Below are 26,090 nucleotides of genomic sequence, written 5' to 3'. Positions count from 1 at the left end.
AACAGGGAAGTGGGAAGGGGTGGGTGGGAGGACAGGGGGAGAGAAGGGGGCTTACGGAACTTTCTGGGAGGGGGGGTGGGGAGGCTAGGAAAGGGGAAATCATTTGAAATGTAAATAAAAAATATATCGAATAAAAAAATTGAAAAAAAAAAGAAACATTGATTGGCAGCACAATGCATGGAGTGACAGGGGCAGTGTGACCTATCATTAGGGATTCATTTTCTTTTTGTTCAGATTGAAATCACAGATACACAAAGAGAAGCTCATCGAAGTCTGAGCTCAGAGTATCTGGGTCATGTATACTCAGGGTTACAACTTGGCAGACAGAAGAAATATGCCTCAGTGTTTTCTAGAGTTCTTTCACTGTCGGATGCTGCAGCTCTCTGTGGCCTTGGCTTTCTATAGCTCTTAGCCTTCTGTAGGATCAGCTTTCCATATTCTCTTTCCTTCTCAGCACAGTTGTAGTGTTTATGGTCTCAGCACTCCAAATTCTAAACCTCAGCTCGCTGAAATCTGTTCCTAACCACTCTGAACCTCTTCATCCACTGTCTAGCAGCTGCTGAAATGTCTGCGCTGGAAGCTTGAACAATGTCTGCTCTTCATGTTACCAGCTCAGCTTGGCTTATCCATCATAAAGACTCCAGAGGGGGTTGGATATAGAAATGGGGGGGGGGCAGTGTACAGTGGGGTGGTTTGTTGGACTACTGCCACGAGAAGTGAGATGATGAGTTTTTACCTAACCAAGTACACATGTCCATTCTCAACCATGAGTTATGGAGGTGGTGCTTTTCCCCTCCAGACTGGGGAAACAGCTACAGTGATCATTGGAGTGGTGTGTGTGTGTGCGTGTGCGTGTGCGTGTGCGTGTGCGTGTGTGTGTGTGTGTGTGTGTGTGTGTGTTGGTTCAGGGTCTTCTGAAACTGTTATGGATAAATCAAGTAGCCCTGGCAGAGTATTTAAAGTAGCCACGACTTAAGCAGTCTTCTGTAGCAATGCTGTGAACTGTTTATTATCTATAACATTTGTGACTGGAATGAAATCTCTTCAGTGTTAGTAACCATCTTGAAGCATCTGTGTCGAAATCCAAGTCTCTCTGTGCAGCTATAAGATATTTAAAGTAGCCACTTATCTTGATTACAGCTGGAGGAATGGTAAGAAACTTGGCTGCATGATTGACAGCTCCCATGGCCAAGCTTTTCCTTTTTAATTCATTATTTTTTGTATTTCATGTCAATGAATTTTTGTATTTCACTTCTGCTTTAGCCTTTATTTTCTTCTTATCACCTCTTCAGAGAAACAGCTACTCACTTTACTCTAAATCTTTAAAATTTATTTTAAGTTGATAAATAAACTATGCAACTATAGCAATGTAATGCAATGCATTGCAATGGTCACAAAACGGAATGATGACAACCATCAATTTTCCTTCTCCGAGTGGCCATACATCTCAGAATCTGTACAATAAGTGTATGGAAAAGTTGCAGTCTCCAATAGCTAGCTACTATAGCACTATGTTGCCCTATTACAAAAGCATACAGCTGTGCTATAAAGAGAAACTACCTGTTAAATCATATGTTTATATATTTAAACGCTATCATCAACTTCAATTCTCAGTCTTCTTTCAAACCAGCAGTCTAAGATTCACCTTGCAGATATGTCACCTTGAGAATGTATTTACGGAGAGTCTTTCTGTTGAGCATAACTGATGGTTTATCTTTAAGCTCTGAAACCAGAGTTTATTGTAAGATTGAGAGAGGAAAACTGTGCAATGTATGAGGGATTTTACAAGTGGGACATTTCTAGGAAGCTTATGATCCTGACAAATTGAGTCTACATATATCAATAATGGTGCTCTGGAAACTTATTTTGTATCACAAAATAATGTATACATAAAATTGGATAAAAGTATATTAGTGCCAAATAAATCTTGGTACAACAACTTTCATAGAATCTACATGGATAAATGTTTCTAATTTTATTAACATACTACCAGCATTAAAAAGTTAAAAAGTATATGGCCTTTCTTTCAATTATGTTTTCTTATCATTCAAAAAAATTATACATTGTAGAAGACAAACAGCAGGATTTATCACTAAGTCTGGAAAACTAATAATGAGCAAGCTTCCCCCAGTTGATCACAAGCCCCAACTGCACATCTCTAGAGACTAAGAAACATGTCTGCCCATTTGTGAATCTCCCTCTAGCCTGGCATGCAGGAAACAGCAATAAATATGCCCTATGTGAGGATATTAATAAATCAATGGGCTGCTAGGACTAAGCAGGTCTTTATCTGGGCACAAATCACTCACTGCAAACACTCCATCTGGTTTCATATGAATTTGGCTCTGGGCAAGGGGGGGTTGCGGGGTGCCTTGCCTTCCCTAGGAATAGAGTTGACTTTTGAACAGGCACCAATGAGTGTAAGGATGAATGGGAGCATGTCCACTAGGGAATGCTCACTAATTAAGAGCCTATTTGACTTTCACTGCAACACAGAATGAGACTGAAAGAGACCCCTTCCAGGTCTCTTCTAGTCTCAAGCCTGCCTCTGGGTTCAGAGTCTCTGCTTCTTCTTCTTGCTCCAGTTTCCCATCTCATGCCAGCTCAGCCCCTGGCATGTTGTGCCAGCACCCCACGCCTCTCCTCCTCCATCTTCTTTCTCAAGACCCAGCTTTAATGCAGTCTCCATATTTGCTCTTCTTTTCATGGGCAACTAGGACCCTTATTTCTCAAGCTCCATGGCACCAGGTTCTTTGAATGGCTGTACTATAATTCTCTCGTGTTCTCCCCTGTTGTCTCTCTGTCTGTCTCTCTGTCTCTGTCTTTGTCTCTGTCTCTGTCTCTTTCTCTCTCTCTAACCAACCACTAGATTTGATGCCTCAAGATGAGTTGTCTCTCTCATCCTTTAAAGCCCAACCTGGCCCAAATCCATTTTCTTGAGGCAAACTGCTTATGAAAACCTTTGCCCCACATCATCTTAAGTAACCACCAAATATGCCTATCACTTGACCCTTCCACATTTTTACATGTTACACACTAAGATGCTGGAGTGAGCCGGTGTGTCAGAGACTGAACCCTGTACAGCTGGGGTCTGCATGGTATTAGACAAACCTCAAGCAAAACCTGGGAGACTTTGATTTTTGTCCTGAGGTGACCTTCTAGGGCAAAGTAGAAGTCAAATGCTCCATAAATTTCTTTGCCCTTGAATTTAAAATGGACAAAATCAGATGTACTTCCTTCAGTGCTTGTGGAGACCTGCAGGTCCCTGGTGTGTCTGTGTCTATGAACACACTCAGATAAATATGGGTTAATAGAAAACTATATTTAGAAGAAAATAACATACCAAAAATAGCCCCCCTCCAAATATAAGACTTACCACTTCTTCATGGGTTGCATTTTCTACATTAATGCCATTAACCTGAACAGATGACAAATGAAGAATTTTGAGGATAATGGTTGATTGGAATAAGTTTAAAATTTAAAGATGGAATAGAGTTAAATATTAAAGTTTAAGGTACTGACCTGTAGTACAGCATCTCCTATGAACAACATCTCTGTCTGGTCAGCTGCAGGGTTGCAAAAGCAGCAACATTGTTAAGGGGATCTTGGCAACCTTTCTTTACAGCAGTCTTTAACCAACATTGTGCTTCTAAGAACTGACATCTAGCTTCTGCATATGTTTGTCTGCATATGTTTGTGCATATGTGCCCAAATATGTGTTTGCATATTAGTGTTAGTGTGATTGGGAGAAGACAGTGATGAAAGTGTGCATGCTTGCAGGCAGGTGTGGAATATACATTCAAATGTATGTACATATATGTGCACACCTATGTATGCCAGTCTGTTCAGTGTATATTGTATATACACATGAGTTCGTGTGTCTGTGTGTATGTGTGAAGGTATGTGAATGTGGGAAAATGTAAGACACCAGGGAGCTAAATGGATGACCAATTTTAAGCATGCTAAGAGACTTGTGATGCGACACATAAGTACTACTCCCTCTAAGGATGGATTTGATTGAAGTACGTGAAAAGTGTGCTTCACACTTTTCATCACAGAAAATAAACATGGAATTTCAGGAGTCATTCAGCATCTCCCTCCCCTCAATATGAATGTGCACAGATTGCTGTCATTGAAGAGGAAGCACTGCACTTTAAAGCTGAATGAAATCTCACACCCAGCTCCACACCACATCTTCCCTGTCATAGGATAAGAGATGACTCAATACAACTGAAGAGACTCGCACCATAGGAAGCATCTTCTTTCACATATGATTAGAGGGAAGTCTGTTTGAGAGTTTGTTTGAATTTGTAACATTTTTCATTAAATACTAAAAAAGAATGACCTATTTTTTCTACACTGGCATCCTCTTAAAACTCTATGTACAGTTGTCGTACAACAGATACAGAGGCAGGCAGAGTTCTCTGAGTCTAGCCTCACTGTTTACACAGTGAGTTCATGATAGCCAGAGGTATACTGTGAGACCCTTTCTCAAAAACAAAACAAAACAAAACAAAAACAAAAACAAAAATAACCCCCCCAAACTGCCAAAATCCCCAAACCCCCCAAAACAAAAACAAAACAACAAAACAAACCAATCAACCAGCCCAACCACCCAACAAACACACTCTATGTAAAAGTTATTCACAATTGTAAATATTATTTCTACTCATTGACAACATTAAATCAGATAGTAAATAAAATATATCCTCCATATATCTGAATCTTAAAGCAAGGATATTAAGTAATCTGGTCCTTATCCTACTGAGGCTTACACTAGATAAGCCCTCACAGACCACGTCTTGTTCTGACCAGGCCATACAAGCTCCCACAGATCGTCCCTTGTGACTAGGTCTCCCTTTGACCAACTACAGATGCCCAGCATTCTTTCCCTCCCCTGTCTTGGCTGCTGCTGCTGCCATCCCCAGCCCTCCCCATCTTGGCCTCCATCTGTTCATGGCTTTGCACAGCATTCATCTTCAGCTGTAGCAGAGTGGGATGGGGCTCAATTAGAATCATTGATCCTCTGGCACGCAGGAAGGATCGAAGAGATCTGGGTCAACAAAAGCATCAGCCTCCCAAAATTTAGGACTCAAATTCCATCAAAAGATTGCATATAGAACAGCAAAAGTATTTACAAGCTATATATGAGTTTTCAGGGGCGTATGCCTTTGGCTTCTGTCAGAAACATATTGAGAAGGTCTGTTTTATTCCCAGAATGGCCAGAAGACATTAGCCAATACAGAGAGATTTCTCTTAGAAAGTAGAGAGGACAGAAGCCAATGTTTGGGCATGCCTACACCTATATTCCTGTGCTGGGCCAAGTTCATAACTGTACCTCCATACATGCTATCTCTTTTCCTCTGCAGCCTGTGATATGCCATGTTTATATATGTCCCCTTCTTCCTTGCCACAGCTGCACTCCTGTGCCACACTGCATCCTCAACTCCTTTTACTTGAGAAATGTTTATATTGGTTCCTTCCTTCTGTGATATGTTAGTACCTGTATTCCAAAACTAAATGAAACTCCAAATGTTTCTTCCTGCTATGCCAAACCTTGTACCTGTGCTACTGTTTCTGGATTCAGTGTATTCTTGTAGGACTAGAGATTCATTAGATGACAATGGATGCTACGTAGAGTGGTCTATGCGCTGAAGCACTTTCTCCTAATGCCTCTGGCATAGAATACCATTTGATTGGAGAGGAATCTGCTTTATTAAAACTTATCTCAGGCCATGAGACTTGCATATTGGATTCACCACATTTCCTGTTTGGAATCAGTTCATAAGCCATGAGGACCTCCATATGGGGGAAGCAGATACGTCCCATATTCTCTAGAGTGGATGGCGTTGTGTTCTACAGGCTGTGCTAGGTGCAGATACTCCATGCCATCTGGGCAACAAAAAGATAAGCCCTAAGAAACTACGGCACAATTTTGATATGTACACAGACACCGTGTTATAAATTCCCAAGTAATGAAATTAAAATGTCAGCAGTCACCTAAGTAAATAGCAAAGCACTTGAATAAAATTTCAAAAGATTTTAAGAGCCAATGAGCACCCTTAAAGAAAATGGGCAACCACTCCTTTAAGTGGAAGTCAGGAGACCAGAAGTCCTGTAAGTGCCTGATGACTGATGTGTGTCTGGGGTCTCTGGCTTCTTACCTTAGAAGGCAGATCTTCTCCTCCCACTGGGAGTTAAAGAAGCAGTAGAGGGAAATTTTTGAGGAATAGAGAGAATTGGCCTGTGCTTGCCTCTTTTTCAGGAAGGAAATGCAGGCACAGGTGGTCCTCTCATACTGTTTCTTTGTTGTTTGTTCTTTTGTGCTATTTGTGGAAATAACCAGATTTACTAGAACCACCATTCCTTGAATTCAAAGCAAACTGTAAGCTTTATTTCTAGAATGATTGAGGCTCATCTATATGCAATACAAAAATAGTCACACGGCAATTTAGTTAAAGTGTTAGCCACAATTTCACTGAACTTCAAATGATTCCTGCTGCAAATTTAATTCTACCTAGAAAGAATGTAGAATAGCTGTATGCCTTGTAGTATATGCAGCTACCTTCATTAATAATGTCTCAGAATAAAGGAAATATAAGATAACAAGTAAGGACCCTGCTCAGCTCTCTGTTAAAGCAGAAGCTGTTAAGGATTTGGCTTGGGTCACCACAGGAAGTAGGAAGTAGGAAGTGACCCAGTCTCTGATGAATGAAAGGTAATTAGAATTAATCTGCAGAACCCAGTTCCCTACAAGTTGCCCCTAGGTCCTATTAGGTCTGCTCATCTTTCTAAATCCTGACTCAGGAAGGTCCAACATTTCCTCTCTCTTTCTTCGGATGCTGGCTCTAACGTACATGTGGTTTTGAGAGTACTTGAGGATTCTTACCATGTCTCAAAAAGCATCCTACCTTACAGCTGACCTTCACACCAACTTAACGTGGCTTTTTTCTTTCCTTCTTTCCTCCTCCTCCAAGTAGCTACTGAGATCCACAGATTTCAAACTCTTATAAAACTGTCCTCAAGCTTAAAAGATGTTTTCCCTCTTGAATCACAAAGAAGCTGTAGGCAAATGATTTGTTATAAAGGCCAAATATGAGAGTTGGGTTTGATTTTAATTGTAATACTCCTAAATAATATAATCTATTTCATCATATTGGACTAAATTTATGAATTTTAGCTGAATAGTGACTCTAGCTCATCTCTGTGGAATAAAGTCATTAAGTAATAAACCAAGCCTGATGTAATGTATTCCACACAGGCAACCCGTGCACGGAGGTCTGTTGGTAACGAACATAACTTCCTTTCACTTGTCCCAGGCTTCATTTCTCACTTATTTCTGAAAAGACAACTTAGATGGGTAGAGTATGCTTCTTAGCAGTCAGGTTTTTGTTTATGCAGTTTCCCTTTTAAGAGCTTTGAGTCTGGCATGGTGGTATATGCCTGTAATCTCAGCATTTGGGAGTTAGAAGGAAAATCATGAGTTCAAGGTCATTCACACCTATATAGCAATGTTCAAGGCCAGCAAGACTACCTAAGACCCTGGAACCTTGGACCATAGTTCAGGTAGAGGTAGGTACAATTTCCTATAGTATAGAGAGGTAGGTACAATTTCCTACAGTATAGAGAGGTAGGTACAATTTCCTATAGTATAGAGAGGTAGGTACAGATTCCTATAGTGTAGAGAGGTAGGTACAGATTCCTATAGTGTTGAGGTCTATCTCTCTAATGCTCCACCACTAAAAATGTAATGTGCTCATGACCTGGGTCATGACATGGCGTGAGTGTGGCAGACCTTTATCCCTAACTGAGTATAACAAACAACACAAGAGCAACCTGAGCCCCAATAGGGGCACAGCTACAGTTTTTTTAAGGTAAATTTTCTATGAAGAAGAAAAAAAAATAATCTTAACGTTGGATTTTGTCAAAAGAAAGCAACAAACAATGCATCAGCACTGGAAACCTGTTAAAATAATAAGTCTTCTTTGACCATCCTCGTTTCTAGAATAAATGCTGGAGTGCCATCCCTGAGATAACCCTGGGTTTAAATCCAAGTTTTAAAACACCCAAGAAGATCCACAACTTTGGAACATTCAAGCTGTGACTTTAAAATATATACTTTTTCAGAATAAACCTATATACAAAACATCTTCTATTTGATTCTTTTTCCTTTGGCCTGCTGGGCCTTGGGCATGTGACACCCAAGCTCTGTCCCCGAGCTGCCTCCCCTCCCCCCAGCTGCCCCCCAGCTGCCTCTCCCTAGCTGCCCCCCAGCTGCCTCCCCCCAGCTGCCCCCTCCAACTGCCTCCCCCTCCCCCCAGCTGCCTTCCCCCTCAGCTGCCTGCCCCCTCAGCTGCCTCCCCCCCAGCTGCCTCCCCCCCTAAGCTGCCTCCCCCCCCCCAGCTGCCTCCCCAACCTGCATGTGTGACTTAGGTGACAACTGTTCTCACCTTGTACTTCTGCAAGTTTGACTTTAGTCTTTGTTCCCGCGCTGCCATGGTAATAAAATGCTCACGCATGTTCATTGTTCTGGTGAATCAGGGAAAGCAGTACGCCTGCTTATGCAACCTTTCCTGTGGTGTGACTTTCACTAGCTCTGCCTGACAAACGGAAGCCAATTAGGCCTGTCATCATCTGCCCCAGGTGTTCCCTACAGCCCCTGGACATCTAGCACATTTTGTCCAGCCACACAGGCCTAGGGTAAGCAGCCAGCTGCAGTGGCTATGTCTATTTAGTCATGCCTTCAATAACCCTGACCCCAAAACTGTTAAGATGGGAAATTATGTCATTTCCATCAGAGATGGGGATAGGGAGGATCAGGTGGCCTCATGTTGGGAGGGTGGCTCACTGCTACCTACTTCAGGGTGTCCAATATCCAAACCCAGTTAATTTCCCAAATCCTGCCTCTGTTAAGGTTTCATGGCCTGAGAATTTTTAATTCTTCATTCGAAATAAGGGAGACAGATTTCACTTACGTCCAAGTATGGCCGGACTGAGCAAGTGAGGGAGCTGCTGGCAGGGACAATGTACTCCTCATTCTGGGAACCCCCAGGGGCTAGAAAGAGGGACCTTAGTGGTTATTATAGTTTGAAAACCTTTCTTCAGTGCTAGGGATAGAACCCAGGTCCTCACACATACTAGAAAGGGTCACACATAACAGTGATAGCCACAGCTTTCTAGAGAGGTGTATTTTACTGCTAACAAGGTCATCTACTCACTTATGGTAGTTTAAAGGATACTAGACCTTAAAGTGTGATACAGCTTTAACTTCAACATTAAATAGTACTTTCTGTCTCCCAGAAAGTCCCCAGGAGCATAAGGCAAGGATCCAGTGACACTGAGTGACTTCAAAGGCAGACGCAGATGACCCAGAGTCATGCCTTGGGGTCTGTGCAGGTTGTGGGCAGGTACCAGGAGGTTTAAGTATCATGTTCTACACTGGTCCGGAGATCTCTAAGGCTCCTGTCCAGACACCCAAGTAACTATAACCAGGAGCTCCATTCTATGGCCTGGTTCTGACATTAATTTACAGTAGCTTTTAGTGTTTCTGTTTACCTTTCTTTATTTTTGCCTTGACTCAGCGGCTGGAGAGATGAAGGCTCCTACACAGAATTTAAATTAAATTTGCAATAGATAACGTGTGCTTCTGAGCTCTCGAAATATCTCAGAATTCTTTCTGCGGCTTTCGCATTTCTCACTCAGCTATGCAGTCAATTTGATTATCCTTGTCGAGTTCTATTTACTCTGCTAGGTTTAAAAGCACATCTCTCATTGATGCTTTAACAATGAAGACATGTTGACAGATTCTCCCTTTGATTTGTGGCCCAGTTCAGAGGCGAAACAAGGGCATTCCGTACTAGGACTTAAGGAGAGGCTGACCTGAAACCAGAACAAAACTCGTTTGGCACTGTAAATCAAAAAGGAAAAAAAATTAACATAAAAAACCCAAATCTGACTTCACATATACCTTGCCAGGCAAGCAGGTTCCTTATAATGCACTTCTGACAAGTCCATCCAGACGCTGAGACAAGACAGTGTCACATGGCTCCAGGCACTCAGAGAAAAGGTATTGTTTTCCCCAGTGGGCCTGAATGCTCACATCTTAAATTTCAAGAGCAATTTTTTTTATAGCATCAAGTTAAAGGGAGAGTAATACACACTTCTGGGAAAGTCTTTCATTTGAAAAGTCAGGTGACAGAGACGGAGCTGCCTCCAACCCAGATGTAGGTGGTCACCCTGGTAAACCATGCTCCAGGGTATGTGGACAGTGGAGTCATGAACATATCCATGCATGAAGCCAAACATTATTGTTATTGAATTAAATAATATTTAACACTTTAATGGAAATATGGGAATCGGGGTTCAAATGTTCAGGGAAAGGCCTACTATTGTTATTATATATTTAGCAATACCAATGAAAATATCAAATGGGAAGAAAACCTAATGACAAGAATGTGTATGGAGTGGATGGCAGGCACTGATGATGGTGAAGGTTGTGGGGAAGATTAGTATTATTTCTATCTACCTGCCTATCAACTATTATCTGTCTCTCTGACATCTATCAATCTATCATATAATAGATGGTACATCTATCATATATCATCTCTATATCAATTCACTATCATTTAGAATTGACCTATCATCAGTTGACTGATATCTATCTATCTATCTATCTATCTATCCATCCATCCATCCATCCATCCATCCATCTACTTATCTATAAATTCTTACCCACTAATCAATCCATCAACCTAAATTACAGAAATGATTTTTCTGGGTCCATGTGCAAACATCTTCAAGAATGATATACCATGGCCTATGCTCAGCCTGACATTAAACCATAGTTCAAATTACAAGTCAGTCTTTGTAAGATCTCATTGCTGGCTGTAGGGTTTTGCCCACACTTCACCTAAATATCCCACATAAGTAGAAAAATTGATCCTAATTCATTTTTCCAGTTTGTCTGAGTGTAGTTCTCTGCCTTTACTAACTGTTCCATTTGTCCTCTGAATACAGGCCAGCACAGAAGCCACACCTATTCAGGTTATTAAAAAACAATAGTTGAGACAGTCTTTAGAGGTGAGTAGCATGTGGTCTTCTGAGCCCCATTCTTTAGCTCTGGGCTTACTTTTTGGCCTAGAGGAGCCTTGAGGAACCCCAAGAGTATCCTCCTTCACTGTGGAAAACTTCAAAGGCCCCCAAACTAACGAGATTGGAATCTTACCCATCTACCCATCCTAGTTGGATATTCCTACCATCACAGTTGGTCCAGAGGCAGAGGTGAGTAGCTGGATATAAAATTTAACTCAAAGAAATAAGTAGCACTCCTTTATACAAACAATAAATGGGCTGAGAATAAAATAGTAATAGTACTATTACTACTATTACTACAGAACAATAGTAATAAAGCTACATGGTATTGGTATAGAAACAGATAGGTGGATCAATGAAATTGAATTGAAGACCCAGAAATAAACGTACACCCCTATGGTTGATTTTTGAAAAGAAGCCAAAACCATACATTGGAAAAAGAGAGAGCATCTTCAACAAATGGTGCTGGTTTAACTGGATGTTTGCATGTAGATGAATGGAAATACAAATGGGACCTCATAAAATTACAAAGTTTCTGTAAGGCAAAGGACACTGTCAATAGGACAAAATGACAAACAATTTGGGAAAGATCTTTACCAATTTACATCTAACAGAGGGCTAATATACAAAGTATACAAAGAACTCAAGAAGTTAGACTCTAGTAGAGAGAACCAAATAACTCCATTAAAAATGGAGTACAGAGCTAAACAAAGAATTATCAACTGAGAAATACTAAATGGCTGAGAAGCACCTAAAGAAATGTTCAATATCCTTAGTCATCAGGAAAATGCAAATCAAAACAACCCTGAGATTCCACTTCACACCAGTCAGAATGGCTAAGATAAAAAACTCAGGCAATATCAGGTGCTGGTGAAGATGTGGAGAAAGAAGAACACTCCCCCACTTCTAGTGGGATTACAAACTGGTACAATCACTCTGGAAATCAATTTTGCAGTTCCTCAAAAAAATTGGACATTGTACTACTGGAGGACCCAGATATACCACTCCTGGCATATACCCAGAAGATTCTCCAACATGTAATAAAGACACATGCTCCACTATGTTCATAGCAGCCTTCTTTATAATGACCAGATGCTGGAAAGAGCCCAGATGTCCCTCAACAGAGGAATGGACACAGAAAATGTGATATATTTATACAATTGAATACTACTCAGCTATTAAAAACAGTGAATTCATGAAATTCTTAGGCAAATGGATGGAACTAGAAAATATCATCCTGAGTGAGATAACCCAACCACAAAAGAATACACATGGCATGCACTCACTGATAAGTGGATATTAGCCCAGAAGCTTGGATTACCCAAGGTACAATTCACAGACCAAATAAAGTTCAAACAGAGGATGCCCTTGTTGGTCATCAAAAGGAGGAAAGGCCCTTGGTCCTGAGAAGGCTAGATGCCCTGGTATAGGGGAATATCAGGACAGGGAAGAGGGAGTGGGTGGGTTGGTGAGTAGGGAGAAGAGGGGATGGGCTAGGGTGTTTTTGGAGGGGAAACCAGGAAAGGGGCTAACATTTGAAATGTAAATTAAGAAAATATCTAAAAAAAGGAAATGTTCAAAGTCTTTAGACATCAGGGAAATTTAAATCAAAACCACTCTAAGATTTCATCTTAAACCCATCAAAATGACTAAAACTCAAAGTCAGCACATGCTGGCAAAGGGTGGGGGAGGGGGTGTTAGTGGTGGATGTGACACCCAGAGTGGAGCTGCCCTTTTTCAGAAGAGAAGGGGAAGGTAGAATGTGGAGAAGACTTGTGTAGTTAGGTACTTAAAGGAAAGAAAAGCTTGATATGGGCCGTAAAGTAAATTAATAAATAAATTAGACAAATAAAATTATTTCATCAAAAATTAACATTCCAACTTTAAAAAAACAAAAATAGCATTAAAAAACTAGTAGTATCCATTCCTCCTTTGAGGGGCATCTGGATTCTTTCCAGCTTCTGGCTATGGATACAGAAAATGTGGTATATTTACACAATGGAATACTACTCAGCAATTAGAAACAATGAATTCACAAAATTTTTAGGCAAATGGTTTGATCTGGAAAATATCATCCTAAGTGAGGTAACCCAGTCACAAAAGAATACACATGGAATGCAATCTCTGATAAGTGGATATTAATTAGCCCAGAAGCCCTGAATACCCAAGGCACAAATTGCATAACAAATGACTCTCATGAAGAAGTATGGAGAAGGTCCTGATTCTGGAAAGGATTGATCTAGTATTGGAGGGGAATATAAGGACAGAGAAAAAGGAGGGAGGTGATTGGAGAATGGATGGAGAGATGAAGGTTTATGGGACATATGGGGAGGGGGGATCCGGGAAAGGGGAAATCATTTGGAATGTAAACAAAGAATATAGAAAATAAAATATTTTTAAAAAAACTAGCGGTAAGCTACTATTGTGATCAACTTATTTCATTAACCCATTCAAGCTGTGTGCCATGTATTTTATTAGTATACAATGAGATGACCTGCTATGGCACAAAGAAAAAATATATATATATTAAATTTGGTTCACTAAATTGCTCTGTACTCCTGGTGGGAGACTGGTCAGCCATCATTTCTACTTGTTTCCTGACCTGTAAAATAAACAAAAGCTTCTATGCCATTTCTCAGCTTATCAGGAAGTTCTTTTCATACATTGAAATTATTATCACCATTTCTAACTTCAAAAACTTTTTTTTTCTGTATTTGGTTTTTTCGAGACAGGGTTTCTCTGTATAGCCCTGGCTGTCCTGGAGCTCACTCTGTAGACCAGGCTGGCCTTGAACTCAGAAATCTGCCTGCCTCTTCCTCCCAGAGTGCTGGGATTACAGGTGTGTGCCACCACCGCCCGGCCAAAACTTTTTTTAACCACTCATTCTTCATGATCTCTGCGTAGTTTGTCCTGGATTCTAAAACTTTGCAAAATCAGAAATATCATCATTAAGTTTTATTTAAGTTACCAAGGAGAACTTCACTCTGTCTTACTTTGGAAGATCAGGAGAGTGACAGCAGGCTATCATGGAGACAGTAACAGGGGTATTAATGAGCTAAGTCACAGATGACCTTCCATTAAGACGGACAAGGTACCCTCCCTGTGCCTCTGTAACCTCACGCTACACGTACATGTTACACATGTATTACAAAGCAACATGAGGTGATCTGTGTAGTGTGTGGGAAGTATGTTTGCATGCTAGATAGAATATGGATGATGAGGGGAAGGGTGATCCCTGAGAGAATGCCAGTGTGGCTGTCGATAGGAGCTATGTTAGTATCAATGACACGAAGAGGGGCTCAGAAGTCAGATGGTTCCCCTTGTATAGCAACTGAGAGTCATTTTTCGTTTATTGGTGGCAGGGGGTGGGGAAAGGAGGCAACAGGTCACATAGAGAATTATGTCCAAAGAAGGCAATAGGAATTTATATCTTTAATGTTAGCATCTTGTTCCAATGAAACAATCCCATTCTAGTAAAATGTATGCAAGACCTTTACAGAAAGGTGTGAAAATTGCTGCCATTGGGGGGAGAGGGATATTTTGTGGCTTTTTCTCAGTATGACCAAGGTCCACAGGCATCCATCAGCATGGCCATGCAACAAGATATTAGACACTCAGGATGGAATAGCACAAGGAAAGGACAGTGAACAGAGTACTCACAAAATTACTACAGGCTGCTACGGCTGCACATGTCCTGCCTACACCCTTTGCTGTGTCTGCTGACTGTCTTTCTTCATATTGTCAACAATGTAGTAAACTCTTGTGTCAACTTAGACATTCCTACATGGTGTAAGTCCTATCTTCCTTCCTATATGGAAGGAAGCAAAATTATGATAGGCATGGCAGCTTCTGAGAACCTCTATGTGTAGGGGTTTATTATACAAAAGGTATTGTAGTTTTACAATCAGAGCAAGGGAAACTTTATGATGCTATTTCTAACATTTTCATTCTAGTTAGTGCTGCCACATCTTTACTGCACATTACTTCACTGCACATTTTTAAAATTAAAATGAGCTACAATGAACAGACAAGTTCTGTCACATGTACTCCAGGAAATGAAAGTGTCCAAAGTTGAATGCCGAAATGGGTCAGCCTGATCTCATGAGAAGCTGGTGGAGTTTCCTCTTAGGACATGACTGCTTTGCAGAGTGACAGCCATGGACTCAGTTGTAAGTGACTGATTCTTGCTACTCTGTGACCACTCTGGCATTAGGAGGAATGAGAAATTGTTCTTCCCTTGGATTTGGACACATTTCTGTCCACAGCTTTAGATCTTGTCAGCCATTTATTGCTGCCTGCCTATAGCAACCCTCTGCTCAGAATTCCTGAAGAGAGACAAGAAAACATGGGCAGGGCAGGGGGATGCTACTTGTCAGAGTGATAGGCTGGCAAGAAAAAGCAGTGTCTTCATCAACAGAAGCAAGGCTCCTAGACTCCAATAAATCAAAGAACTGAGGAATTTCTGCAAGCCTGTGTAGCCATCAGGGAGCCAACCCTTAGTTTCCCAGATAGGTATGGGAGACAGCTGTGGTGGCTGTTACTAAACAAGAAATTTGGGCTCTTCACTCAACCCTCTTTTACAATGAGGACACTAAAGCAAAATAGGACATTAGATTTCTCAGGACCCATTTGAGTCCTCAGTGTACCTTCCCAGGGACATGAATGTTCTTCCTGGTCCTGTAGAGGTCACTTTGGCATCTGACAGAGGCCAACACATCTCACATGAGAATCAAACTGCAATTGAAGAGATATATAAACTTCCATCTTGTTGAATTTATATATTTTTAAGATAGTTTATTTATGTATTTTAAGTGTATGGGTGCCCTGTGTGTATTGTGTGCCTGCATGAGAGAAGAAGGCATCAATCAGATCCAATGGTTGTGAGCCACCATGTGGTTTCTGGAACCTCTGGAAGAGCAACCAGTACTCTTAAACACTGAGCTATCTACCCAGCCTCTAAATTTATATTTTTATGATTATATGCTTGAGGCTATTTAACATATTATATATTTGAGATGAACATATATGTATATATATCCACATGTATATATAAGATCAAAGCTAAAATGAATATATGTGTACAAATATATATGATAAATAGGTGAGAATAAGTAGATAAAGGGGCAGATAGAGGAAGATAAACAAAAAGATAGACTGAGAGACTAACAAATTCACAGACGATCTAATGACAGATGAATAGATTTCCATCTATGATTCAATACAACTTTCCTTACCATGCCATGAGCTTCCTAGGCTAAGCACCTTGTGTTGTCCAACCCTGTGTGCTGAGAGCTAGCAAGATACTAGACACTTGGGATGGAACTGCACAAGAAAAGGTCAGTGGACAGAGAGTACTCACAAAATTACTACAGGCTGTGAGGCTGCACATGACCTACCTACACCCTTTGCTGTTTCTGCTGGCTGTCTTTCTTCATATTGTTAACAATGTAGCAAACTCCTGTGTCAATTTAGATATTCCTACATGGGATAAGTGCTATCTTCCTTCCTATATGGAAGGAAGTAAAATTATGACAGGCATGGTGGCTTCTGAGAACCTCTATTTGTAGGGGTTTATCATACAAAAGTATTATAGTTTTACAATCAGAGCAAGGAAAACTTTGTGATGCTATTTCTATTTTCATTCTAGTTAGTAACAACTTTTTTAATATTTTTATTTACTATATTCTTTGTTTACATTCCAAATGATTTCCCCTTTCCCAGTCCCCCCTCCCCATATGTCCCATAAACTTTCTTCTCTCCATCCATTCTCCAATCACCTCCCTCCTTTTTCTCTGTCCTTATATTCCCCTCCAAAGCTAGATCAATCCTTTCCAGGCTCAGGACCCTCTCCATACTCCTTCATGGGAGTCATTTGTTATGCAATTTGTGCCTTGGGTATTCAGGGCTTCTGGGCTAATTAATATCCACTTATCAGAGATTGCATTCCATGTGTATTCTTTTGTGATTGGGTTACCTCACTTAGGATGATATTTTCCAGATCAAACCATTTGCCTAAAAATTTTGTGAATTCATTGTTTCTAATTGCTGAGTAGTATTCCATTGTGTAAATATACCACATTTTAGTAACAACTTTTAACAGTGCTATGACATCTTTAGTTCCCACTACACATTTTTAAAATTAAAATGAGCTGCAGTGCATAGTGCAGTAACCTGGAAAGAAAATCAAAGGTCATGTCCCATCTCAGTGTGTCAGTAGCTCTTTTGCTTGCTTCCTACTTGATTAGGTATCCTCAACTCTCAGATCTGTCTCTCATATTGCTCCCAATAGTCTCTGTCAAGGACAAAGACTCCTTGTCTAGTACTGAGCTGTATTCTGAGGAAGGTGAGCTTGGGACCTGCTCCCCAATTCTCTTCTTCCCTTATAACCCACAAAACTACAGCACAAAATCACACCATGTGGTAAGTCTTCTATGTTCCTTGTTAAATAAGAACAAAATAGACCAGAGAGTCTATTGTTGTAATTATGCTGATCATGGATGTTTTGTCTGTTTGACGGAGTTTTTCAATTCCCAAATGAATCAGTTACAGACATGTACAAATTTGATTTGACGTAGGTGAGAAATCAAAGGAACTAAATTTTGTGATGAAGTTTTAATGCTTTTAAATTATTTTCAAGATTCCTTAAATAAAATATGTGATGATAAATCTTTCCCTCATGATGTCAAAATCACACCATATATTACTAGGGATTTGGAGACAGAGATGCTCAGACTATCATCTGCTCTGTGGACAGATGTGTGCTCTCAGGATCATCTGGTTCCCTAACTACAGGAGGTCCAGACCTGTAAGTCTCTGGGTCTCTGAGATCATAGTGGGCCCAGAGTTATCCTCATCTGAACCCGAGGATCGGTTCTAAGTGTGTGGTGTGAAATCTACAACCTTGCGATATTCCTGGAAGATAGCATCAGGATCTGCAATTGTGTCATGCTCAGTAACTTGCCTCTAGGATTCATTTTCCACAGCAGAGGAGATGAGAAAGATTGCCTCCTAAAGGATGGAAGAGCCAGAGCTGACTCCATGGTGTCCTGCCCTTCTCAACTCCCATGTTTTCTTTCAGCCACATCCTCAGCATCATCTCTATCCATATGTGTCCTTAGGGAGTTGCCTTGGTTCCATCAATTCAAGTTAAATCCTTCTTTATCTGATTCCCCATCTCCGTGGTTGTCCTGTGGACTTAAGCATTACCCTCCTCTGGACAGCTCATGCAACTGACATGGAATATTGAGTTCCTGCCCTTTCCTTCGCTTGACTCCACAGGGCCAGTTAAGTCACTTTATCAAATTAATTGTCACTCACCTGTTTTACAGTCAGCACACGGTGCTCACTCTCTTGTCTTCCTGCTACCATGGCTCACCCTCAGCAATCTAACGCTGCATCTACAAAGGGCATCTGGACCTCGGCCATTTGCTCTCTCAAGCACGGCAGAGCACTTTCCGCATCGTTCACCTGGGCCTCCTTAGCCTGCATGTGACGTTCTTACTGCAGCAGCTGCAGGTACTTTCCATGGGGAAGCTACATGTTTTTAAAGTGCAAAACAAACCCTGCCATTTCACTTTTCAAGAGATTTCATGTGGCACCTCTTAAACATTAAAACAAAATCATTACTTACACAAAAAAATAACTTTAGAAAAGCAATGTTTTCTTACTCGCTCATGCTTAACATCTTATGTATGCCATGTGGTTCCTGCTCTCTGGATGTACATGGTAGGTGAGTTCATTGACAGCCCTTCCAGCTGTGTATAAAACCTACAGCAGACAACTTCAGTCTCTACACTAATGCCCTAGAGAGCTATTTGTTGAACAACATTGGACAAATTCTTAGAAATATAAGAGAACTCCCTGATTTTTTATTCTCCTTTGATCTAACAGGTTATTTCCACCTTGTTCCCAAGAGCAAGATAGAAGAAACAGTCTGAGAGGCCTCTGTGGTTAGAGAGTGAGAACTGGAGAATGCTCTTATTCTGTAGGCCTTCCTTCTAGGGATGCTGCAACACCTATGCAAGTCAGGATGGGCATCTTGGATCGTGCTGGGATATAGGCAGACTCTCTTGGAATAAGCAGGTATTCCCCGCCTCGATGTCTTATTCTGATTTCTATTTTCCTACCCAATTCCTAGCTTGTCTGAAGATTCCATACTTCATTGGATGATAGTGTATTCTTTGCATGTCCACAACTCTGTGAGAAGCACAGATTCTGTTTCTCATGTCTGGGATAGCAAAGCATCTGTTGCATTCATGCATTAGTGATTAATGTACCTACTGCTTTGAGGCCAATCCTCTAGGGCTCTTGCAACACTGGGTATTAAGTACCACACTCCCCACCATCTTCTGCATGTGGAGAGCATAACCCTTTGTCAGCCTCACATAGAGATCCAGGGTGAGCCAGCCCTCCTTTGCCTATGACCTTGAGTCTGTGTCAGACATTAAGAATAAACCCTGATCCTAACTCTAACCATAACACATATCTCCTTTAGACATTTTATACAAAATACTACAGGATATCAGAAATAGAAGATGAACAAAATGAAGACACGAGGGAAGGTGTCTTTCAGACACTCCATCAAAGCACTGAGAAGATCCTGTAGGAAAGGGCCCAGGGCAGAATAACATGGTCAACAGATTTCTCAGGTTTGGATGCTTGCAACAATGGTGGCTATCAGATAGAAAGAGGCCTGTGGGGTGACACCACCTTCATGTCAAGCTTGGCTAGACTGGAGGAGTTAAGTAAGAAGCCTCCAGGGAGCTGAAGCAAAGGGTTCTCTTAGTAACAGCACTGTGCCAGTGCACCACACTCTAGAGAACTTCATTTGTAACCTTCTTGATCCTGTGCTAGCTGATTGCACACATTGAATCATGGTAAACAGGCAAGGGGGATTCAAAACAGCTCATTCTCAAAACCACAGCTCCAATTCCACTTTTCAGTTGTCTTAGGCAGCCTCCTGCTCCAAGAATTTCTTTCTCAATTGAACACAAAATTCTCCATGGACTTTTATCTGTTGCTTAGTCTAATTCATTTTTGAAGCATTTCCTATCCATAAGTAAAAGAATGCACCATTGAAAAAAAGAACTGATAATGTTTACAAAGATTACCTATATATAGAGAAATGCACACGAGCAATCTTCCTTCAATTATTAATCAGCCAAACAGATGGTTGACAGGGGCGCAGAAGTAATTAAACAGCTAACACACAAGAGAATTGATTTATTCCTCGCTTATAGAATTTTACTTTCAATGCACCAGAGCCTACACTTTTGCAAAGCGTGTCAGCTCCACAATTACATTTGATAAACAGCACAGATTCTGCAGTCCAATTTAACCACAGCATTTGTTTCTAAATGCTTTTAAAATCTCAAAAAGAATGATCATTTGATTCTGAGAACTGTATAACTCTTTCATGTTCCTGCTTGCCAAGGTTAGGACTAAGCTCATATTTTCTGATCAAATGAAATTTCTTGGTGCCACCAAGGGCAAAATATATGCATACTAATATGTGTGCTTCCATTTTTTTCTATCCTGACCCACAGGTGGTATCTCCCATCCTGATCCCTCTGGGGAACACAGAAAGCTGCATTCTTAGGCTTACTGGCTCTCAATCCTAATTAGATATCCTATCTGCTGTATGCAGGGCTTATCACCTTGCTCAGAAACAGGCAAAGCGTGTCCCTGCATTGACTCCTAAATGTTCTAGGTGAGGACAAATTTCCATGTAGATTCTAGTTTTATAATGAACCATTTTAATGCTCATGTCCTTCTCAAAAAAATGTATTTAAAGGTGTCATGGGGTTCCATAGTTCCTCTGAAAATTCACCTCTTGTTTGAACTGTCTCTGCAACAATTCCATGCCTTCTGTGATCTCTGTCAGCAGTTTGAATGGGTCTATGCACAGACTTTCTGAATCCTCTGCCATTAAAGCACTCCACTGACATTTTTTCTGTGCAGTCCAGACCAAAGCTAATTGTACGAGATCAAGTTGGGTTCTTGGTCTATTACAGTCTGGTGAAATGAATGAGCAGGTGTTACAAGACAGTGCAGGCTTATTCTCCTCTCCATACCCTATGCCCTTTGTTTTCAACAGGGACAGAGTCAGGGGCATGGGAGTCCATGGTGACTGGCCACCCCTAGCTTCCATCTCAGTTTGAGGTGTGGGAGCTCACCAAACTGACCACAGGTCCAGGTGTCCGGACTTACTTCCCTTTCAAGTTGAGACCTAAGGAGGCATGTTAACCCCCAGATGAGCAGTCTGCAGGGGATCTCCATATTAACTCCAGCACACCAGTCCCTAAGGCCAGAGCTCCCCAGGCAGAAGGTTGGTTTGGGATGACAAAGCCGGAGGAAGGGCAGAGGAGACTGTTATGACAAGCTGAGGGCAACATGTTCAGTAACAGAGTCATTTTGTGACATCGAAAAATATCCCGGTTTGCTGAGAATTACCTGTCCCTTAAGGAAGTCCCACTCTCACCCTTTCCTGTGTAATGGTGTCTTCTAACCATTAGTTTCGTCATTACTAATCAAGGCTGGTACGTACCCCTGTGATGGGCTGATGTGATACTTAATGTCAGGTACCTTAGCTCAAAGCAGTGGATCTTCACCTTCCTTCTGGGTTACTCTTGAGCATATCTGGAGCTCTCCAATGAGTATGTTATTTTCATGCCTAGTGGCTCTTACCAGAAATGCCAGGGGACACTCTCGGGTTTCAGCCTACATGAAAGTATCCTTAGCTTTATACCAACTGTAAGAAACTCATTTTCCAGGCCTGCGGTAGTAGTAAGTGTAGAACTGTAGAACTGAGCACATCACATAGTAGATAGTCTTTTACAGGCTAGCAGGGTCAGCATAGATAGAAAGCATGTATCAGATGACTAAACACAACTTCCGAAAACACACACAGCTATAGCAATGAAGTGTAGCCTATAGAATGTAGCCAAATACACGTGTGCTAATTTTTAAGACTTAAAAAGCCATTTTCTTATACTGGTTACAACTTCATGCCTATCACTAGAACCAGGCTTACCTGCTTGGTCTTTGAATATTTTGGATATGACGACAGGGACGCCATGCTCTGCTCCTCCCTAGAAGGCAGAGATGTGTGAAGAATATAGTTAGCAAGTCCGGCACTGAGGGCTTTGGGACCTGAGGGGTAGAAGGGGCAAGAAAACAAACTCATACCTTTATACTTAGGCCCAGGCCACCCACAGGTTGTCTGCGAAGTGTAACAGTTCTGTGCTTTAAAAAATTTTAGGAAAAAAATAAGTTTAGGTCACAATGCAGTGTCTGAGAATGAGCAAAAGAATGTATATATAACTTCGAAGTTAAAACTTAAGCAATTCTTAATATAAACTTCCAGTTTTGCATTCTCCAACCTCTGCAGTAGCAATACTATGGCCAAACTTCAACCAGTGGTCTGCTCACGGGGGACAAAAGGTTCGTGGGAAAATCAGGTCCTATTGAAGGCATCACTGAAATTCTACACAAAATTGCTACAGAGCTGGTTGGCTTGTTGCTTTACCCTCGTTATGGCTGTGACAACAGAATTCCATGTAGACAATACCCATGTCCATTCTCCAAGTTGGGAAGCTGACTCCCTTTGGAAACTATTCTAACACCAGCCCCAGAAGGGAGCTTCCGGCACAAACCTTTGCAGTTTAGTTCAACTGAGGCCATCAGTATGCATTCCAGAAGAACCAACATTTTCCATGCCCCTGAACACAGGTGGCTGATAAGATTTAAATCAATATGAAAATAATAGCTAAAAAAATACACTTATAACCAGCAGTATACAATATCTTATCTCTTACATATGAAATTATGGTCACTCATTTTGTTGTGGTCTAAACTGACTGAAATCATTTTGCCCAGCTGCATGTCAGCCTGGGACAGGTCAGGCAGGAACTATGTGGGAAAGGACAAGCCAGATGTCTGGGGTGCAATCATAGGCAGAGAAAAATATTTCTTTTCCTATAGTATTTTATAGGAACCATAAACATCATACTTTAGCTGAAAAGTAATAACATTCAGACTAAAGGGCTCCAAAGATTCTAGGTTTGGGAAGCATGGGCAGAGGCTGAGTGACAGGGAAGGACACCTGGGGATCCTTCTTTGTCCTGGGATTTAGGTACCACAATAACACAGATAGAAAAAGCAAGCAGGTAGAAAAAACTGCTGTGGCTTTTGGTAGGTGTGATGTCTTCTACAGCATCCCATATCGGCCTGTAAATATACTCTTAGGAAGGATTATGTTGGTTATGAGATGGTTAAGTTCCAGCTGGATGTGGTGGCACATGTCTGTGCTCCTAAGAGAGATTCCCAGAACAGCAGGATACAGAGGCTTGAATCTATTAGTCCTCACACAGTTGGTGTCTTAAATATATGATACACTTACAATAAAGAAACCGAGAGAGAGAGAGAGAGAGAGAGAGAGAGAGAGAGAGAGAGAGAGAGAGAGAGAGAGAGAGAGAGAGAATTAAATACACTTCACAGGGTCTATGAGAGAGAGAAAGCCCCACATAACATTGTAACTGGCAACATATTTTGTGCAGAGATTGTATGTCTAAGTAATGAGCTCTTAGAACACACAAGGAAAGGACTGTGTCTTAGAAACCTTAGTGGAAGAACGGCCATTTTCGTTTTCCTCATCGGGCGACATTCAAGTGCACCTGGCTCTCATCCAAGACACTTTGTCAGTACTTATCTGAGGGGCCAAGAGTGTCGTCAGCCACACTGCAGCAAGTGAGAGCAGCCGCACAGTTTTAAATCACATTCACCACAGCATTAATTACAGCAGTCAGCATCCCAGAACAAGCTGAGTGTCTAAGCATGAACGAATGGACCACAGTGGAACACCAGCTAACTTTGAACGGGAGGGGAAGCCACTCATCTGTGACAACATACATGAATCGATGAGTATTATCAATATGTTGAGACAGTTTAGGCACAGAAGAAAAATATGATGTGATTGCATGTCTATGGCAGATGCCTGGGTTATAAGGTGAAGATGTAGCAATATTGGTCTGAGGCACAAAGTGTGAGCTAAAAGGTAGGTAATACATAGACAGGTGTGGTGACACATTCCTGACATTCTAGCACCTAGAAGATACAGGCAGGAGGATTAGGAGTTTATGTCCATCAATTAAGGTTATATGGGGTTATACTTTGAGGCCAGCCTGGGCCACAGGGAGACTGTCTCAATAAAATACAAACAAAAAGGGTTAAGTTCTGATGATCTGATTACAAAATATGTGGGTGCCAGTTCATGATATTGTATTATACACTTGAAGTTTACTAGGAGAGCAGATGTTATACTCCAATACCACTGAGACCTCCCCATACATGCAGAAGCATGCATGCATGCATACATATACATACACATACACATACACATACATATACTCGCAATGTAAATACACAAAATGATCTGTATTAGCTTAATCAAAGCAATCATTTCACAAAATATATGTGAGTCAAATCAGCACATTGCACATCCAAATATATGTGATTTTATTTGCAATTTATAGCTTAATAAATCTGATAGACTGAAACTTGTTGTAATAATGGAACATCCCTTATTAGGAAGAAAGTCTTAGTTAGGGACTGATTTGTGATAAAACACCATGGCCAAAATTAACTTGGGGAGGAGGATGTTTATTTTAACTTGAAGTTTCAACATCACAGTTCTTCATCCAGGGAAGTCAGGGTTGGGACTCGAGGCAGGAGCCTAGACACACAGACCTGAAAACAAGTTTGAAACCATAACAAAACTTAGTTTGGAAGTTAAGAAGTGAGGGTCACAAAAGGTAAAAAATAATATTATAGGAAAGCGGCTTCTAGCACTTCAAAGCCCCTTTTGTGCTTACTGAAAAGATGTATAAAGTACAAGAATTATCTATGTTGTAGAAGACAGCTCTGTCTCCATATATTAATAGCCAGAAGGAAATGCCAAGGCCTGAGTGCCAGATGATTGTTAGGAGAGGGCCAGGCTGGAACCCAAGTGCAATCTCTTCTAAAGGTCATTTCATAATACATTGTGGGAGGGGCGTGAAACACACTTTGAGAATTCAATAAAGTACCCCACAGAATACATCCACTTCACAGGAGAAAAGTATTGTCACATTTCATCATCCCTTCTGGGTCTAGTGCTCTGATGAGCGAGTGCGGGTCTGTGTGTGCACAGGGAGGAATGCTTATTTGTAGTGGAATATCCAGACTGCACACTGCCAGTGGTCAATCACATTCCACAGGAGTCACATTCAACTCCTTATCTGACTCTAGAAACTATGGCCTTGACTCTGACCAAGGTTCTTTGAGTCATTAAGGAAGACTTAATCAACCATTTTTATTTGATTATTTTAAATAGATTCCCTTTACAAGTTTATAGAGTGAGTTGGCAAACTTATTAGCTATATAGAAGATTTGAACAACATGTTTAATGAGCTTGAAAATAATAAATGTATTGTTACACACAAATATGCAACTTTATAGCTCACAGAAAAAATACTGTTTTGGGGGGTTGGACATAGAATGTTCACAGAAATGCTCATGAATTATGGCACAAAGGCAGCCTTAATAAATTCTGAAGGATCAACATCATGTAAAGGCTTTTGAACAAAAATATAATGAAGCTACGGTAGCTGGAGGATGAAGGATAGCTTAAGTATCTCAAGTTGGCCAGTACACAGTGTTGAAAGACCTCAAGCATCATATGCTACCCATGAAGCTATAAAGTAGTTACTTGTCAAGCCCCTCCCGCTCAACCAAAGACTCAGGTCTGGAGAAGGAAAACAACCAGATGGAAAGGTATGCAAAACACTTAAAAGAAGGAAATAATAACTCTACAGCAAGATGTAAATAAATTGCAAATTATAGCAAAGAAAATTCAGAAGCAAGGCTGAGCAGAGGTATGTCTTTGGAAAAGGTTAATAAGGTAGATTAACTACTGGCGAGACCAAACAAAATGATGCAATAAAACCAAAACCAGGCAAGAA

At 40.9% G+C, this 26,090-nt stretch overlaps 1 protein-coding gene across 1 annotated transcript in view; it reads right to left on the bottom strand.

Annotated features, from left to right (window-relative positions):
• Positions 1-26,090, bottom strand: part of Sntg2 (syntrophin gamma 2) — a 215,740-nt gene that overhangs the window by 118,637 nt on the left and 71,013 nt on the right. Inside the window, exons 3-6 of the mRNA XM_052184744.1 lie at positions 22,279-22,335; positions 22,124-22,181; positions 3,523-3,566; positions 3,377-3,418 (exon numbers count right to left, since the gene is read on the bottom strand). Coding sequence (XP_052040704.1) covers positions 3,377-3,418; positions 3,523-3,566; positions 22,124-22,181; positions 22,279-22,335 — 201 coding nt within the window. The remainder of the gene's footprint in view (positions 1-3,376; positions 3,419-3,522; positions 3,567-22,123; positions 22,182-22,278; positions 22,336-26,090) is intronic.

The sequence above is a fragment of the Apodemus sylvaticus genome, chromosome 6 (genome assembly GCF_947179515.1).
Source record: "Apodemus sylvaticus chromosome 6, mApoSyl1.1, whole genome shotgun sequence".
Taxonomy (NCBI): Eukaryota; Metazoa; Chordata; class Mammalia; order Rodentia; family Muridae; genus Apodemus; species Apodemus sylvaticus.
Note: the sequence above shows the minus strand (reverse complement) of the source record. Positions and strands in the feature narration are given on the sequence as shown.